The 18341-nt window shown below is 38.8% G+C and overlaps 1 protein-coding gene across 3 annotated transcripts in view; it reads left to right on the top strand.

Annotated features, from left to right (window-relative positions):
• The window catches only part of dnah9 (dynein, axonemal, heavy chain 9), a 105810-nt gene that overhangs the window by 46165 nt on the left and 41304 nt on the right, over positions 1-18341 (top strand). For all 3 annotated transcript variants that reach the window (XM_058793329.1, XM_058793327.1, XM_058793330.1), the window contains exons 32-44: positions 1464-1674; positions 1751-1878; positions 2058-2166; positions 3138-3285; positions 7291-7465; positions 7611-7784; positions 9194-9401; positions 10554-10719; positions 11352-11454; positions 12504-12743; positions 16123-16284; positions 16703-16899; positions 17899-18061. In XM_058793329.1, the coding sequence (XP_058649312.1) occupies positions 1464-1674; positions 1751-1878; positions 2058-2166; positions 3138-3285; positions 7291-7465; positions 7611-7784; positions 9194-9401; positions 10554-10719; positions 11352-11454; positions 12504-12743; positions 16123-16284; positions 16703-16899; positions 17899-18061 (2184 nt within the window). The remainder of the gene's footprint in view (positions 1-1463; positions 1675-1750; positions 1879-2057; positions 2167-3137; positions 3286-7290; positions 7466-7610; positions 7785-9193; positions 9402-10553; positions 10720-11351; positions 11455-12503; positions 12744-16122; positions 16285-16702; positions 16900-17898; positions 18062-18341) is intronic.

The following is an 18341-nucleotide window of genomic DNA, read 5'->3' as shown; positions in this document are numbered from 1 at the left end:
TATTTGGCCATGGTCATTTTTAAATGACCCTGTTATACGGTCTCTAACCAAAGTGTAAAGTGCAATTTTTTTTTGATAATTATTGACCTAGAGTCTAGAAAATTGTACTTCAGTGTTTTTATTTTATTTTTTATTTTTTTAGGTTGAGCAGAAAACCTAGGAGTAGTTTGCAAAAGTAGGTTTTTCACATAATCAATCAATTTAAAGTATTTAACAAACAATTTGATTGACTGATGCAAAGTACATAATTTATAATGAGGCGCTCTATCATATGATATGAAAACCATGTACATGTGTGAAAAGCAGTGAAATACCTAGTCGTTTACACGCTTGAAAAATGTGGTATATTGCCCCCCCTCAGTGGCTATTTCTTTCAAATTTTCTCACAGACCGAGGGCCGTGAGTCAAACAGGCCCCCTGAGTTTCGTTCCATTTGGCCTCCGTTAACCCCAATATGTTAGGTGCTCGAAATTCATTGGCTGATGACAGCCACATTTTTCGAGATACATGAACATGCGTATACACAGCCTTTGCACTTTGGCCACAGACACTGCATGTGAATTGTCAAGTCAATTGGAACTCATGCATAGTTATAGCCATTTTTATATTTTTGTCCTTTTGTAGCACCACACGACTCTGCAATTTTCTTTTCTCATGTGACCTCAGATTGAGGTCTTAAATATGCATATTGATTTTGGTGTAAATATGTAATTCCGTTGAAAGTTACAACAGAATATATATAATGTATAGCTGTTTAGGAAAAGTGGTCCCGCCTCTTTTGAACATTTTGGTGTTCCTTTGCGTAGGTCTCCTCTGCGTGTTCCACTGCTTTTCATTTTTTTTTTTTTTTTTTTTGATAATAATTTATATTCACTCTGCAGAAAATTGTTCTGCAATGGTTTGATCATCCGATCGGATGAAAAACCTAGAACTAGTTCGCAAAAGTGTTAAGAAGAGCAAACCTTAATTTGTGCTGTAGATTCAGTTCTGTTTGGTAATGCTAGTGGTGCAGACACTTCAAACTTTGCCTTTAAACACATCAAATGTTTGAATTGTAATGTTTCCCTAGTAGTATTGAGTCTTCACTGTAGGAAACAGAGAACTGTTTCGCATGTGCATTATTAAAATAATACCACAGTGACAGACTGTCTGCTCCTGCGGGACTGCGGATCCACTCGGCCCGTTCCCAAAACTTAACTCACACACAGCTTCACTGTCTGCCTGTTTGACAGAGGTGCCATTAAACAGCACAGGGAAGAGACTTCTCAAACTTTTTGTTGTTTTTGTTTTGAAATGTGTGGCGTGAAGTCACAACGGTGCTGAAAATCACTAGATACTTTGACAGGCCGGATCTGCTGAAACTGCCTTTAGCCAGCCCTGCTAGTTTGTCTCTCCTGTGTGTGCTTTATAGCAGAAACACCGAAATGGTCGTGTTCTGAGTGTGATGTGTGTCTGTGTCTCAGGTGGTCCAGCTGGAGGAGCTGCTGGCCGTCCGTCACTCCGTGTTCGTGGTGGGAAACGCCGGCACTGGCAAATCCCAGGTCCTCAAGTCTCTCCACAAGACGTATCAGAATATGAAGCGAAGGGCCGTGTGGGCCGACCTCAACCCCAAAGCAGTCACCAATGACGAGCTGTTCGGCATTATAAACCCGGCCACGCGCGAGTGGAAGGACGGTGAGGGCCGCTGCCGTTTCCAGCGCTTCCATCACAGCCCGATGCCAAATTCAACACATGTGCTTTTCCCCCGCAGGCCTGTTTTCTAATATCATGCGTGAGCTGGCCAACATCAGTCACACCGGGCCCAAGTGGATTGTCCTGGATGGTGATATCGATCCGATGTGGATTGAGTCGCTGAACACAGTAATGGATGATAACAAGGTAAAGCCGAGACAGCTAGAACTCCAGCTCAATATCAGCTTTCACACGCAGCATTCAGATATCTTTATGAAAGAGAGCGCATGATACCAGCCTCACCTTTATGTGACCTTTAGCTGAGATGACGTGTGTGTGTGTGTGTGTGTGTGTGTGTGTGTGTGTGAATGTGCGTGTGTGTCTAGGTGCTGACTCTGGCCAGTAATGAGAGGATTCCTCTGAACCCGAGCATGAGGCTGGTGTTTGAGATCAGTCACCTCCGCACCGCCACTCCAGCCACTGTCTCCAGAGCCGGTCAGTGCTCACTCTAACTAACTAACTAACTAACAGTAATGATGCTGCTGATGTTACAGGACATCAAAACACTGCTTCCCCAATATTGAGATTTTTTATTGTTAATCTAGCATTTTTTAAATTTTTTTACAAAAAACATCTCTGTTTGATGTAATGTAGTGTTACATGGGTAAACATTCACTCTCATATGCCAGATGGAGCATTAGGAATCAGATCAAATTTAATAAAATAATTCACAGATTCTTGTATGTCTTGCATGCTTTTTTATTTTTTGTAGTGATGCAATTTACAAAATAATATAATAATATTAATATTTGTAACATTAATGTTTTAATTATTATTATTGATTAAAACCATTTTATTTATTTGAATATTTTAATGTATTAAAAATATAAAGATAATATGTAGTTTTAGTTCATTATGTTAATTTTTATGTTTTTTTTGTGGTATTCAGTGTAAATTGTTTATTTTTAGTGTACAGGGTTAAAATTTGGTGTAATATGTTCAAATGCTTTTTTATATATAAAAAAATATTTATTATTATTATTTGTATTGTTATTATTTATTTTTGGCAGATAATTTAATCCAAAGCAATTCACATTTAAAATGGACATATATTTCTGATTTCAGCTCTTGCTTTCTCTGGGAATCGAACCCACGACCTTGGTATTGCTAGCACCATTCTCTACTATTTGATCTACAGGATTTGTTTTGTTACTGTAATCGAGATCTGAGTGCAGTTATAGCTAAAATGTAGTAATGTACAGTTTAGTGAAGTTCAAACTACTTTTACTTTGCGGTCAATCACATCAATTTGAAGCTACAAATTAAAAACTAAAATTTAGTTCAAAACTACAAGTTAAGTATCTTCCACAACACTTCCTAGTCTGCATCACACTGAGCCAATAAACAACACCCTGGATGAGATCCAAACCTTTTAATCTCATCATTTTACTGATGTCTCCAAACAGGTATTTTGTACATCAACCCTGCGGATTTGGGCTGGAATCCTCCTGTGTCCAGCTGGATTGACGGGAGGGAAGTCCAGTCAGAGAAGGCCAATCTGACCATTCTGTTTGACAAGTACCTCCCATCATGCCTCGACACGCTCAGGTCAAGGTAGAGTCATGAATGATTCTTGCCGTGACCATATCTGTCCAATTAAAAATCACGTGCCATTTTTGAGGTCACACACTCGCCTCGTTAATATTAATTATATGTCACATAACGGAGAGTTCTAAGATTAAGCAATGTCAGCACGAACTAATTAATATTCATGAACTTGCTTCATGTAGCCTTTACTAGTGTTATTTTAGTATCATTGAGATGCTGTTACGGTGTTTATTCATTGTTATTTTAGTTTTGATTATTTTAGTACAATCCGAATTCTGGAAATTTTCGGACGTTTTTTAAATTTGAATAAAATGAAAACTAAAAGAATTTCAAATCAGAAATATTTTATTCACAATAGAACATAGATAATTTAAATGTTTAAACTGAGAAATTGTACTATTTTATGCATAAAATCAGCTCATTTCAAATTTGACGCCTGCTACAGGTCTCAAAATAGTTGGGACGGGGGCATGTTTCCCACGGTGTAGCATCTCTTCTTCTTTTCAAAACAGTTTGAAGACGTCTGGGCATCGAGGTTATGAGTTTCTGGAGTTTTGGTGTTTTGTGTTGTATTGGTGTTTTTAGTCCCATTCTTGCCTGATATAGGTTTCCAGCTGCTGAAAAGTTTGTGGTCGTCTTTGACGTATTTTTCGTTGTATGAATCGAGGGGTTATCTGTTATTAACTGACATCAGTTATATAGAATCTAATTCAAATTGGATAATCATAAACTGACAATACACTAATGCCAACGGTCTCTGGAAAGAGGTTTGGAAAGAGTGATATTTACGCTCCCTGTCTGGGTGGAGCTGTCTTCCACTTGTTGACCTGGGCCACGTTACAGTGGGAAGAGAGGAGTTGGATCCGTTTCACAGTCTTGAACACGAAGCACTGGTGAACGATGAACTCCTGAGCACCAAGAAGATCCTTTGGTCTGGAACACGCAAACCGGAGCCTTGAAGGTGAAGGTTCTGAAGTCTGTAAGATCCGGACAACCTGGAACACGCAGGAGGGAGGATCGCTGACGTTGACATTCTGAAGTTGTTGGAGACGATCCTGACAGTTTGGAACTCGCAAACGGAGGATCACTGAAGAGACGATTCTATGGTCGTTGGAGAATATCCTGGCAGCTTGGAACTCACAAGCAGAGGATTGCTGAAGAGAAGAGTCTGAAGTCGTTGCAGAAGATGGGGGGCACTAAGCTTGTGGTCGTTGTTGCTGTGGCAGTTTCCGAACTCCCCAAACTCGCTTCTTGCAGAACTTCCTTGTTTCTTCTTGGAACAACTTAGCTTAGCATAACTTAGTGTAAGTCGACCACCCTACTTAGCAGACTAACTTAGCAACAACATCTTAGCACAACAGCATAACTCAGTGCACGGTTGACCACACCACTTAGTACACTTCTTTGTCTTGGAGAGAACCTTTTATTCCTTCCCTGAGAATCCTGATTGGCTGATGCTGTCAGAGGTGGCCATGGTATGGCCTCTCTCTCTGGCATGAGATCTATTTGCAAAGCTTAAATACCACATTTGGAACAATGTCTTTAAAGTGTTTCCTATGCATAATTCACTTTCCAAACCAATTCCAGATTAACCTACACTTTGTGCTGAAAATATGAAGACTAATAGGTATAAATTAATAGGTAATGTTGCATACCTGGTTGTATCACGCACATCACTCATTAAGTATATAAAGTTCTGTAAACTTATATGAGGAAGGTTTAGTCAAGTTTGTGTCCCTTTTGTGTGAATGCATGTGAAGTTGTGTTTTTTCCTTTGTGGCTTTGGCCACATGGCAAACTGTGAGGGGAATTTGTGATCATTCACACTTTGATAAGAGTAAGGGAGAACAAAGCAGTTCCTGGGTGGGGGTTACAGTATGATAATGTTAACCCCCCTTTCCACAAGGTAAAACTGGTTTGGTCAGTCTGAGGTAGCGAATGGTTGTTCAAACTTAGGTCTCAAGAATGAAGAACTGCGATCAGTGAAAGACCACATGGTGATCGGATCAGTCTTTGATCCATGAAATGCTGACATCCTTATCCTCAAAACAAAAGGCATCCTTTGTTTTCCACGGAGCCTGATAACATCAGAATATAACTTTCCACGTGTTGTGTGGAAAGGAGTCTTCCCATCTTGACCGTTGTTCACTACACAACCTGCCCATACCGTATGCACTTATGCACCCCCATACCATCAGAGATGCTGGCTTTTGAACTGAATGCTGATAACATGCTGGAAGGTATCCTTCTCTTTAGCCCGGAGGACACAGCGTCCGTGATTTCCAACAAGAATGTCAAATTTGGACTCGTCTGACCATAGAACACTTTTTCACTTTGAAACAATCCATTTTAAATGAGCCTTGGCCCACAGGACACAACGGCGCTTCTGGACCATGTTCACATATGGCTTCCTTTTTGCATGATAGAGCTTTAGTTGGCATCAGATGGCACAGCGGATTGTGTTTACTGACAGTGGTTTCTGGAAGTATTCCTGGGCCCATTTAGTAACGTCAATGACAGAATCATGAGTGATGCAGTGTCGTCTGAGGGCCCGAAGACCACGTGCATCCAACAAAGGTCTTCAGCCTTGTCCCTTACGCACAGAGATTTCTCCAATCATCTTTTGATGATGTTATGCACTGTAGATGATGAGATTTGCAAAGCCTTTGCAAGTTGACGTTGAGGAACGTTGTTTTTAAAGTATTCCACAATCTTTTTACGCACTCTTTCACAGATTGGAGAGCCTCTGCCCATCTTTACTTCTGAGAGACTCTGCCTCTCTAAGACGTCCCTTTTATAGCTAATCATGTTACAGACCTAATGTCAATTAACTTAATCAGTTGAATCTTTTCAGCCCTTTGTTGCCCCTGTGCCAATTTTTTTGAGACCCGTAGCAGGCATCAAATTTGAAATGAGCTCATTTAGTGGATAAAAGTGTAAAATGTCTCTGTTTAAACATTTGTTATGTTCTCTATGCTCCATTGTGAATAAAATATTGGCTCATGTGATTTGAAAGTCTTTTAGTTTTCATTTTATTCAAATGTAAAAAACGTCCCAACATTTCCGGAATTCGGGTTGTACATCAATTTGAACTTAATTTAAACTATATGAATGATGTTGCCAACTAGCAGAAATAAATACTTTTTTATATTTTATTTTAGTAACACTTTACAATAAGGTTCATTAGTTCACATTATTTAACAACATTAGTAAACAGGAACTAAGAATGAACAATATTTCTACAGCATTTATTAATCTTAGTTAATGTTAATTTCAGCATTTATTAATGCATTATTAAAATCACAAGTTGTGTTTGTTAACATTAGTTAATGCACTGTGAACTAACATGAACAAACAATGAACGACTATTTTCATTAACTAACATTAACAAAGATTAATAAATAGTGTAATAAATGCATTGTTCATTGTTTGTTCATGTTAGTTAATACATTAACTCATGTTAACAAATGACACCTTATTGTAAAGTGTTACCTTTATTTTTAACATTTATTTTATTTCAAGTAACAGTTCTTTTTTATGGTTTTAGTTTTAATTAACTATGATAACTCTTCGTGTAATTTTCTTGTAAACCAAAACAAAATTAACATGACCAGAGATGAAAAGATCACAATGACAAACATGCCAAACCGTTTCCAATCAGCAGCACAAACAAAAACCAGTCCACATCAGTCCGGCTCAGTTTACTCTATAGTCACATTACAGCCGCAGAAAAACAGTGAAGAAATGTCCCTCAGCATTATTCAAACGCTTTCCTCCTCATTCAGACGATATTGATTGACCTGCTGGTGCGTGAGTTTGTCCTCCCTTTACAGTACGACACCACCAAACTCTTCAGTCAGGATTTATTCAGTTTTAAATTGACTTTGAAGAACTCTTTCTGTCTTTGTGAGGGTGAATAAATTTCAACTTCAGGAAATGCAGCCAAATGTGTATTTTGAAATGTAAATCAGGTGTGTGTGTGTGTTTGTGCTGCTTTCTGTCCTGCTCCAGATTTAAGAAGATCATCCCAGTTCCTGAACAGAGTATGGTCCAGATGCTCTGCTTCCTCCTGGAGTGTCTCCTGATCCCAGAACACACCCCTCCAGACAGCCATAAGGATCTCTACGAGCTCTATTTTGTCTTCACAGCCGTCTGGGCCTTCGGAGGAACCATGTTCCAGGATCAGGTGGATCTGTTGTGACTAAATTACCGACTGAGCCTTAAAGTCACACACACAAACCGCTGTGTATTCTCATTTCCACATGATTTCATCATGAATAATGACTGTTTTTGTAATGTGTGTGTGTGTGTGTATGTGTGTTTTGCTGCAGCTGGTGGATTACAGGGTGGAGTTCAGTAAGTGGTGGGTGACAGAGTTCAAAACCGTGAAGTTTCCGGCTCAAGGAACCGTATTCGATTACTACATCGATCCTGAGAGCAAAAAATTTGAGCCCTGGTCAAAAATGGTTCCCAAATTTGTGATGGATCCTGACATCCCTCTTCAGGTGGGTACTGATGTGTTTGTATTTGTAGCTCTGCAAAGTGCAGCAGTCTGACAACACTTGCACTGTAAATACTATAATGTTGACAATACTACATGGGCAGCTGTGACGTCTACATAGTCAGTGACTCCAACAGCACTCCTGACATGAAAGCAGTGTTATTTCAGTCTATTTTTCTCAATAAAACTGGATAAAATGGTGAACTGTGACCATAAAAACGCTAAAATAATAATGGTTAATTAATAATAAGGTTAAAAAAGCAGAATAGAATGATGATAAATAAAACATGTAAATACTAGAATCATAAAATTCCAAGATATTATATAAAAGCCAGACTAAGTAGTCGGATTACCAGTGTTATTTTATATGTATATTAGTAATAATTTATATGTACAGTGGTGGCACAGTGGTGGTTATTATTTTAATAATCCAGTGAGATATTTGTTTGCACAAAGAGTCTGACAGCAGCCAGTGCTCCACACAGAGATCTGATCAACATCCAGTCTGTCTGGAATGACATGAAGAAACAGAACAAACTGAGACAACTAAACTAAATCTAAATCCAGAAGAACTGTGGCAACTTCTCCAAGATGCTTCAAGAAACCTACCTGCAAAGCTACCTGGAAAACTAAGCACAGAGGGCAAAAGCTGCCTTAAACCCAAAAGATGGTCACACCAAATGTTGATTTAATTTAGTTAATAGAAGCTAATTGATAAAGAAAATGTATTTATTATTTTTGACAGCATCCTCATTTTACAGCATTTTTACACAAGTGGCAAAAACATTTAACAGTACTGTAGCTTTACAGGTAGGTTTCTTGAAGCATCTTGGAGACGTTTCAGTTTGTTCTGTTTCTTCATGTCATTTTTCTTCATTGAAATGTTCAATAAATAAATAAATAAATATATACAGTGTATATATATAATATATATAATATGCATAAACATATTGAGATATATTGAACATTTTTATTTGAAATAAATGGAAAATGAATTAAATATATATTATTTAATTAATTCATTTATTTTCATTTTTAATTTATTTTATTTTCAATTCCAGCAGGCATTTATTTTATTCCAGGTTAACAAGCTTTTTTAATGGTTTTGGTTTTAGTTTCTAATTAGGTTTTCAAATAGATATAATTATCCATGCTTCCATACCATAATTTTATCCATACTTTATTGAATGAATTATTTATTTATTCGTCTGAATTTGCCTACTGTCTAGGATGTTTTTACCTTATGCTCAAAAGATGCTGTACACATGACGCTCCTTAGAATTTGGCAAGATCAAGTGATCTTGAATCTGGCTCGCGATGCTGCATACACAAGCTGCTCATGATGGCCATCACATCAGTGGTCATCTCTGAAAGTTGTTGAGTTATGAAGGTCATTGTGTTTGTGTCCTGCAGGCCTGCCTGGTCCACACCACAGAGACCATCCGTGTGCGCTACTTCATGGACCGTCTGTTGGAGAAGAGGCGTCCGGTCATGCTGGTGGGCAACGCTGGCACCGGAAAGTCTGTTCTGGTGGGAGACAAACTGGGTTCTTTAGACCAGGAGAAATACGCCATCAAAAACGTACCCTTCAACTACTACACCACGTCAGCCATGTTACAGGGTGTGTGTGTGTTTTCAGAAATACGATGTCTCTGCTTTCTTCCATTAGACCCTGAACGCAGAAGTGCAACTTCAAGCCCTTTTGACAGTGACAGATTCTTGTGATCTAAAGCAAACACCCATGCCACATTCCTCCCAGCATCAGCTGTTTTTGTGCCATTGTCCTCAACTGTCTTTGCAATCTGTTGGTTTGATATTTATCACCCTGCAGCATGTTTAGCCATGTGTCTGTTCACTTACTCACACGCATTACATGTGATCATAATCACATACTTTAGCCTTAGTTTATTAACACATATGCTTTAGTATAATTAAAGACTAGGGTGCAAAATAAGGCCTGGGATTGTAAAAAAAAAAAATATTAACATTATTTTCAGGAAAAATTATTATGTAAAAATACGATACAATTTATATTATATTGTAATTATTTTTATAGCTAATTAATATATATATATATATATATATATATATATATATATATATATGCATATATATATGAATTTTGCAATCTTTATTGAACTTAGTTTTGATGTTTATATGGTCATCGCTAGAAAAAAGCAAATGTGCATATAGCATTTAAATGGATATCGTGGGTATCCGGGACCGGGACCGGGTTGCAAGTTGTAAAGTTACAAATTAACCTAAATTAAGTTTTAACTCAGTAGGAGCTAGTTAGTTTTAAATACCGGTAAATAAATAAATAAAATGATTGACTACAGTTTGTGTACAAAATTAGAAAAATAGTTTTTTTATGCTGTAGAAGGGATCCTATCTGTGTTACTTTTTGGGAGTCAATTAAAAAATGTCATTGTACTAAAATGAATAATGTCCATTAAAATGCATGTAATTAAAACAAACAAAGTAAAAATAGCTTTATCACACTGAGCTGAATATCATTTCAACGGATACAAATATGACCAGTCAAAAATGGTTTTAATGTGCTGAAATGTTAATATTGTTAGATAGTACTTTATAAAACATTTCTAATAGTCAAACCCTCTTCAGTGCCATCCTATTTTTCATGGACTGCAGTTTTCTTGTTAAGTTTCTTCACAATGATGAGACTTTGTCTATGAACTCATTAACTTCATGTAATTGTGTTTGTTAAATCTGTGCTCACAAAGCATTTGAGAAACGAGCGTCTTCCCTGCAGCTGTTTTAGAGAAACCCTTGGAGAAGAAGGCAGGGAGGAACTACGGGCCACCGGGCAGCAAGCGCCTCATCTACTTCATCGATGACATGAACATGCCGGAGGTGGACGCGTACGGGACGGTGCAGCCGCACACTATGATCCGCCAGCACATGGACTACAGCCACTGGTACTGAGCCACATTTATCACATGATCTGACACAAGCACACTTGTTATGATGGTGTGCCTTTGCTCAGGTGGATCGTTTAATTGCTACATTCGTGGCTTTGGTTACGTGAGGGTTTTATGGTGTTAACCAGCATACAGTTTGGTCCATATATATTTGATTATTTTAGCTGCTGACCAAAACATATTCAAGTTACAGTTATATAATGGATTCTAAACCAAAAAAATGAACATTTTATTTATGGTTATATTTATTTGCCCAATTACATTTGAGCCCCTGAAAATGGGGGGAATGTGAATAAAAATGGTTGTAATTCCTAAACATTTTATGTTATATTTTTGTTCAACCCCTTGAATTAAAGCTTAAAGTCTGTACATTAATTTCATTTTAATTCTATTCTGGTGGCATACATAGACGAAATTCTGAAAATTGTGTCATGGTCCGGTTGCAGGGCAGTCACTGCATGCGGTGTGTCTGCTGTTGGTTTGCAGAGTCTCTGGTGTGTCTGTTAGATGTGAGATGAGCTGAGAGCAGCTGAAGTCAGTGTATTTGTGAGCTGCAGTGGCTTTAGCGCAGATGCGCTGCGCATACAGAGCGTGTTTGTGTGTGACTGACGAACGCCGTGTCCTCTCAGGTACGACAGGAGCAAGCTGCAGCTGAAGGAGATTCACAATGTGCAGTACGTGTCCTGCATGAACCCGACGGCCGGCAGCTTCACCATCAACCCTCGCCTGCAGGTACTGTTATCAGAGAGATTCTACAGCACAGTCTGTCTGACACAGAGTTCGCTGTCACTACATAAATACACACACACGTTTATTTCATTATAACTTACATTGGATTTTCTATCAGGTTAATGATATTTTCTATCACCTAACCCTGCCACTAAACTTACCCATTACGGATACATGTGCAAAACACAAAAATCTTTTGGCTGATTTATATGTCTTTTTAACTAGTGGGAATCAGTCAAATGTCCTCACTAGTGGGTTGTCAGAGTACATTTGGTCATTCCAAGTACAGTCCCACACACATACACACACTGCCGTTTAGAAGTTAAGTTTTTTCATCGGTTTGATTTATTTGTATTTTTTTTTCAACATTTAAATTTCTTTTCCCAAAAATATTTCACTTGCCATTTTAATTGGTTTAATAATAGCTTTTGCAAGCTAAACAAAAACTATACTGTTAGATTTACATGAAATACATTAGGAGTCATAAGAAATTTACACTACTTATCAGATGTTTGGAAGATTTTTATTTATTTTTTTAATATATATGTTTATTCAGCAATGATCCATTATACTGTTTAAAAAGTTATTTATAACATAAAAAATTATATTACAAATAAATGTTGTTCTTTTGAACTTTCAGTTCATCAAAGAATCCTGAAAAATAAAAAGTATCACGGTTTCCACAAAAATATTCAGCAGCATAACTGTTTTCAACATTGATAATAATCAGAAATGTTTCTTGAGCAGCAAATAGGCATATTAGAATGACTTCTGAAGGATCATGTGACACTTAAGACTGGAAAATTCAGCTTTGATCACAGGAATAAATTACATTTTACAGTAGATTCAGAGAATAGGAAATAGCTATTTTAAACTGTAATAATATGTCACAGTATTACTGTATTGTTATTTAAATACACGCAGCCTTGCCGAATATAAAATATAAGACTTTATAGAGTTCAGTACAGTTCACCAAACCTGTATGAGTGTCTTTCTTTCACACGGAAGCGTGTGGTTTAATGCGAAGCTGTTGAACGATTGGTTTATTTCAGAGGCATTTCTCGGTGTTTGCGCTCTCGTTTCCCGGTGTGGAGGCTCTGAACACCATCTACTGCAGCATCTTGAGTCAGCATCTGCGCGGCGAGGGATTCCCAGCCGTTCTGCAGAAAAGCTGCTCTCAGCTGGTCCAGCTGGCCCTGGCCTTCCATCAGCGCATCACCTCAACCTTCCTGCCCACCGCCATCAAGTTCCACTACATCTTCAACCTGCGCGACCTCTCCAACATTTTCCAGGTGACCCATACTCAGAATTTGTGCTCTGCAATTAACCCATCCAGGTGCACACACACAGCAGTGAACACACACCCGGAGCAGTGGGCAGCCATTTATGCTGCGGCGCCCGGGGAGCAGTTGGGGGTTCGGTGCCTTGCTCAAGAACAGAACCTCTAGAACAGGTCATGAAAACAGCGCTGTCAGAAAGGCACCTACAGTATCAGCTTCTGATGTGTTTCCCTTTGCAGTCAGAAATGAATAATTAATTCACCCGTGGATTTTTTTTTTTTTCCATGTGCACATTGTGACAAAAGCATAAAATGACTTTTAATTAATGCATAAAATTGATTTTTTCTTCTAAATAGCAGACACGCTTGTGGTCAAATTTAAATCCACTCCATTCACATCCTAGTTTAGGAAGTCAACATCATTATCCAGATGCATAAACAGTTCAGTCCGTCCACCTTTTAAGTGCGGCTCTGCTGTCCCAGTTCTTGTTATTGTGCTGGATTAGACAAACGGCCTTTGGATTTCATTGTTTTAAAACGGCTTTACTGAGCCCCGTTTCCTCGCTTTAGCAATGATGAAAGCTGGAAAAGAAGAGAATAGCCTCTGAAGCTCCACTCATTGTTGTGGGTGCAGTCAGAGTAATGAAGCGAAATGAGAGCGGGAGAAAGGAGCAGATGAGACGCAGCTGAAGGAACATTTGAAGTGCGGCCCTTAGTTCTGCCTTACTAATTCAGCTCACAGTTCAGCTGCCAGAGGACAGAGACACACCACTGCCTCACAGCCGATCTCACGACACGTTCCTTCTGAGTTTTCCATAAGGCTTCGTCTGCAGCTTTTTTTTACTTATCTTGACTGCATGTTCAGTGTTTCTGTTGAATCGAGACAGCGGCGATTGCTGCTTATTTCTCGGACCTCTTTAATTGGTTGGCGATACACGGTATTAAAAGTCTCCTGTTACACTGAGAGGGCCCCAAAGGCGCAATCTTATCCAATTTGTTTTTGTGAACTCTTTAAAAAAAAAAAAATTAAAAGGCACCCTGTTCGCCCCACAGCCGAGAAATAGTTTCCCTTTTTAAAAAAGTTTGGTGGAAAACTTTTCTTTTTTCAGATGCTGCCGGTAGGTACTTCATTTCAGCGTGGTGATTGACGTAAAGTCATTAATTTATAGCCCGGGTGTGAGGAAATGCTCGGATAATTAGGCTCCGTTGAGGACTGGATGGGAAGCACTGCCGTATGTCACCAGAACGGAGTTCCTCAGGCGCTGTCCGGCCGTGACTGGGCCTGTATCTCACTGAGCAGTGATGGGCCATCGGTTTGATTTATTTGTTTTCAAAGGAGGCTCATCGCTGTGGAAATGGCATCTGAAGAGCCGCATGTGTGACTGAGATTCACTGCAGTGCAGGAGCGCAGAATAATGAACAGCAGCAGCAGCAGCAGGTTCAGATTTATGGAGCATTTACAGCTTTAGAATTTAATCAATTCATCTGAGTTTTGGGTAGTTTTTCTCTCCTTTTTATTATTAAATGATTTTTTTTTTTATTTTTGTTTTATGTCTTGTTGGCAACTTTGTCTGAAACATTGTTTATTTTTTTTTACTTTTAAAAGTAAATGTATGGATTTTATACTCTTATCCCAGACTTTTAGTCATAAGAAAATGACATTTAGCCAGCTGAAAAAGCTCTGCTGTGAGCGCTTGAGAGTTTTTTTTTTCCATTGAGATGCTGTGGTTGCTATGATGCGGAATATCCGCTGAAGTAATGGCAGATGCATCGCGAATGAAATGTTTCTCCAAACATTATATTTCATAACAATATTATGGTAGTCCAGCAATTCGATCTAGTAAAGAAATAAATACTCGGAGACAAGCAATATTAACCTCTTCATTGTTGTTCAGCCGTAGTACAGTCGGTAGTCTCTCTTCCACTCTGATTGGTTAGCTGACTGAAAAGTGACAGTGACGAGCGCAGCGTTTTATCCAAAGTTGAACATTCTTCAACTCTTGGCGCCGAGAAAAAAACGCCAGAATGCTCAGCGCGAAAAAAACATTCAGTGCTCGGCACGCTTCTGGGGCGGGATTCACAAAACATTCTTAAGAAGAAATTTCTTCTTAACTGCCATTTTCTTATTATTTTTTTTAACTGAGGTAAAAAGTTAAGAATATTTTGTATTCCCAAAAATTCTTCTTAAGAATATTCTTATCTTTTTTCATAAGATTGTTCTTAAGACAAAACTCAAGAAGAATTCAAATTTCAAATTAATTGTTATATTTAACAGACAGGCTGTTCAAAAACACGCCACATTAAAAACGTGAAGCTGAGCGCCAGTCAAAATCGCGACAAAAAGAGTGTGTGTGCTTATTATGATTATTATGGTAATCTGCAGGAAGCGCAAAAATACAATAAAGTGTGAGTTTATCAGTGTGTCATGTATTCACTCAGATAAAGACTGTCATTTTCTTCTTAAGAAAAAAATTCAGATGTTCTTTAGAATATATTTAAGAACTTATTAAGAATTTTTCAAGAATTGCACTTAAGAACTTTCTTACGAACGTCATGGAATTTATCTTAAGAAATTTCTTAACATGTACTTGGTGAAAACAAACTCACCGTGTTCAGACAGGTCTGTGCTAGAATAGAGCTCATTCTCCAGTGATGAAGAGCTGTGGCAAAGTCAGAGGACCTCCAGAGTGTCAGAATGAATGCTGAGGAGAAATCAGACAGATGCTCGCTGTAAATCCAGCGTCCGACACTCTTTGGAGTGGTGTATGGACTCCGGGTCAAACCTCACAGCCGAGAGGCTGTTTATCCTTCCTCCTGATGGTTAATCAATATGAATTTGAGTTCTGGATCACACCAGATGATGCTTTCAGGGATCCATTCGAGCATGCAGGATGACTACTGCTCTTACCCGAGGTTCCCGGGTCAATTTTTTTAATCTTCTTATTTTGGACATTGATGATAGTGTCTCGGTCACTTTTAAAGACCTGTAGCAGTGTTCTCTAGTACATTGACACAAAGGATGTCAATGTTTTATAATGATGAAATTTAAAAACTACGCCTGTTCTGGTGCCTGAAATCCCTCTTAGTTTCTTTAGAAGACTGTAGAGTTTAAAGTGGTGCAATATATGGTATTAGACGGATCAGTTGTAGTTCTTTCCCAAAACCACTGGTGGTCAAAAAGCAATGGTTTGTTCTTCTCTCTTTACACTCCAACAGTTCAGTGTTTTTGAGCATCTTTCTCTGTTGAGTTGTAATGATATCTGCACTTTATGCTTTTGTTTTATTGCTTTGCCACTGAGATGCATACAAAAATGTTTTGCAGTAGTTTGACATTTGAAATGTCTGGAGAAACGATAACTCTTTGTTATTGCGGTTTGTCCGTTTGATTTCAGGGCATCCTGTTCTGCACCAGCGAGTGTCTGAAGACTGCTCAGGACCTGGTGAAGATCTACCTTCACGAGTCCGACCGGGTTTACCGCGACAAGATGGTGGAAGACAAAGATTTCGACATCTTTGACAAGCTGCAGTCAGAAACAGTGAAAAAGTTCTACGAGGTGAGAGTTTGTTTGACTGGAGAGAGTCATTAAAGGCCAATGCTAATCAGAGCAAAACCCTGCCATCCACCAAATTGGGGAAAACAATTATTTCTGCTGTTTTTCTCTTGGCGGTCCTGCTCCTCCTGAGGCTTATGAGCGAACTCTCTGCAGGAAAGTGAAGGAGAGAAATCGCACTTTCCTTCTTTACCTCTGATTGCTTTTAAAGCACCTGACATACACACACATGTTGATCAATAAGTGAAATACACCGATTTCCATTGGTTTTGGAGAGGGGAAGATCTCAGACAGCTATGAATTCTCAGGGTGGCGATCGTTTGATTTACATGAGCTCCTTCCCAAGGCAGCAGCGCTCAACCTTAGTTATTCACCTTTTAATATTTCATGGAGTTTTAAGGCTGCTTTTTATTCCCACCAGGATATGGAGGAGACCCTAGAGGAGACCAGGGCCATGAATATGTACTGCCATTTCGCCACGGGCATCGGTGAACCCAAATACATGGCGGTGCAGTCCTGGGGGAGCCTGAACAAGACCCTGCTGGAAGCTCTTGACAGCTACAATGAAGTCAATGCGGCTCTAAACCTTGTTCTGTTCGAGGATGCCATGTCTCATATGTAAGCGAGCCAGAAAGAGCTTCTGCTGATGGATGAACATCTGGGCACTACTTTAGACTGTGCGACATATATCAGAAAACAGTTCGGGATCAGTCACGTTAGTGTACTAAAACCCATGCTAAAACCCTCTGAGAAAGTTTGATATCAACTTAACAAAAGTTATTATGTATCTATAAATTCGCCGTTTTTAATTCGCACTCAAACGCATGTAGACGGGTCTCTTTGGTGCGTCTTGCGTTGTTTTTGAACGTCCGCTGCTAACAGTGCATTTTCAAGCAGTGTCTATTTATGGTGGCACTTCCACCGGGGGAATTTAATTTATGACTTTGATATGATAACAATATCAATATTCTGTACCATTTTTGATACCACAGAGAAAAAACTTTAAGGGCATACCAATTTTATTGAAAGATAAATATAACAAGGCTAGAACATAACAATGAGTTATATATTTACATTACTGAAAAGTAAAACACTGAAACCAAATAAATAAAACTTATTTTTCCTACTTTTACCCAAAATAGGTTGGTGATCATGTAAAAAAGTAAATAAATATATGAACTAATAAATTCTGTATAATTACAATATAATTACAACAACTGACTAGCAACCCACCAACTAACTGATTTTTAAATTATGTACACGCAGTTTTGCATCCAGACCAAATCACTGGTGATATTTGGCTTTTGTTCCGATTCTAAACTCTACTGACAGAATAATATACAAATCTGCTTTCAGGTTTATTGAGTTAATTAAAGTAAGTCTTCATTTCAGCATATTTTGCTGTCATTGGATTGTCCTGCTATGTATTAATCAGCATTAAGCACACTATATAATAAGTACTATCCATTGATAAGCCAGTCAGCTAATCTTAGTGGTTGATTTTTCAGAACAAACCTTTTCATGGAGTTAGGCATTACTCAGCAGAATGAAGTTTGATTCTTCCTCCGCATGACTTGATCTCCTTAACCCTTCTGACCCTCGTCTCTCCTGCTTCAGCTGCCGTATCAATCGGATCCTGGAGTCTCCGCGGGGAAACGCTCTGCTGGTCGGGGTGGGCGGCAGCGGGAAGCAAAGCCTGACCAGGCTGGCTGCGTTCATCAGCTCCCTGGAGGTCTTTCAGATCACGCTGAAGAAAGGATACGGCATCCCTGATCTCAAGGTTCGCTCCGTTTATTATCCCGAACCAAAACAAAACATGCTTGCAGATTGGCTTCCATTGCTCTGAATCACACTGAATCTCCAATGAAACTGCTTGCTATTTGCCCTATCAAATATTCATTGTAATGCTCCTCGCCAGAGTATAGATCACTCGGCTGCAAATTCACACTCGGCCCTGCAAAAGTCTGAAAAAATTATGGAATAATTAGCAATTACCAGAGGAGCTCTTGAGCACAATATGAGATTGCAGAGCTCATCAGCCTTCATGCCTGTAATGTTTC

The sequence above is a fragment of the Onychostoma macrolepis genome, chromosome 12 (genome assembly GCF_012432095.1).
Source record: "Onychostoma macrolepis isolate SWU-2019 chromosome 12, ASM1243209v1, whole genome shotgun sequence".
Taxonomy (NCBI): Eukaryota; Metazoa; Chordata; class Actinopteri; order Cypriniformes; family Cyprinidae; genus Onychostoma; species Onychostoma macrolepis.
The sequence above is the reverse complement of the archived record's forward strand: the minus strand, read 5'-3'. Positions and strand labels throughout refer to the sequence as shown.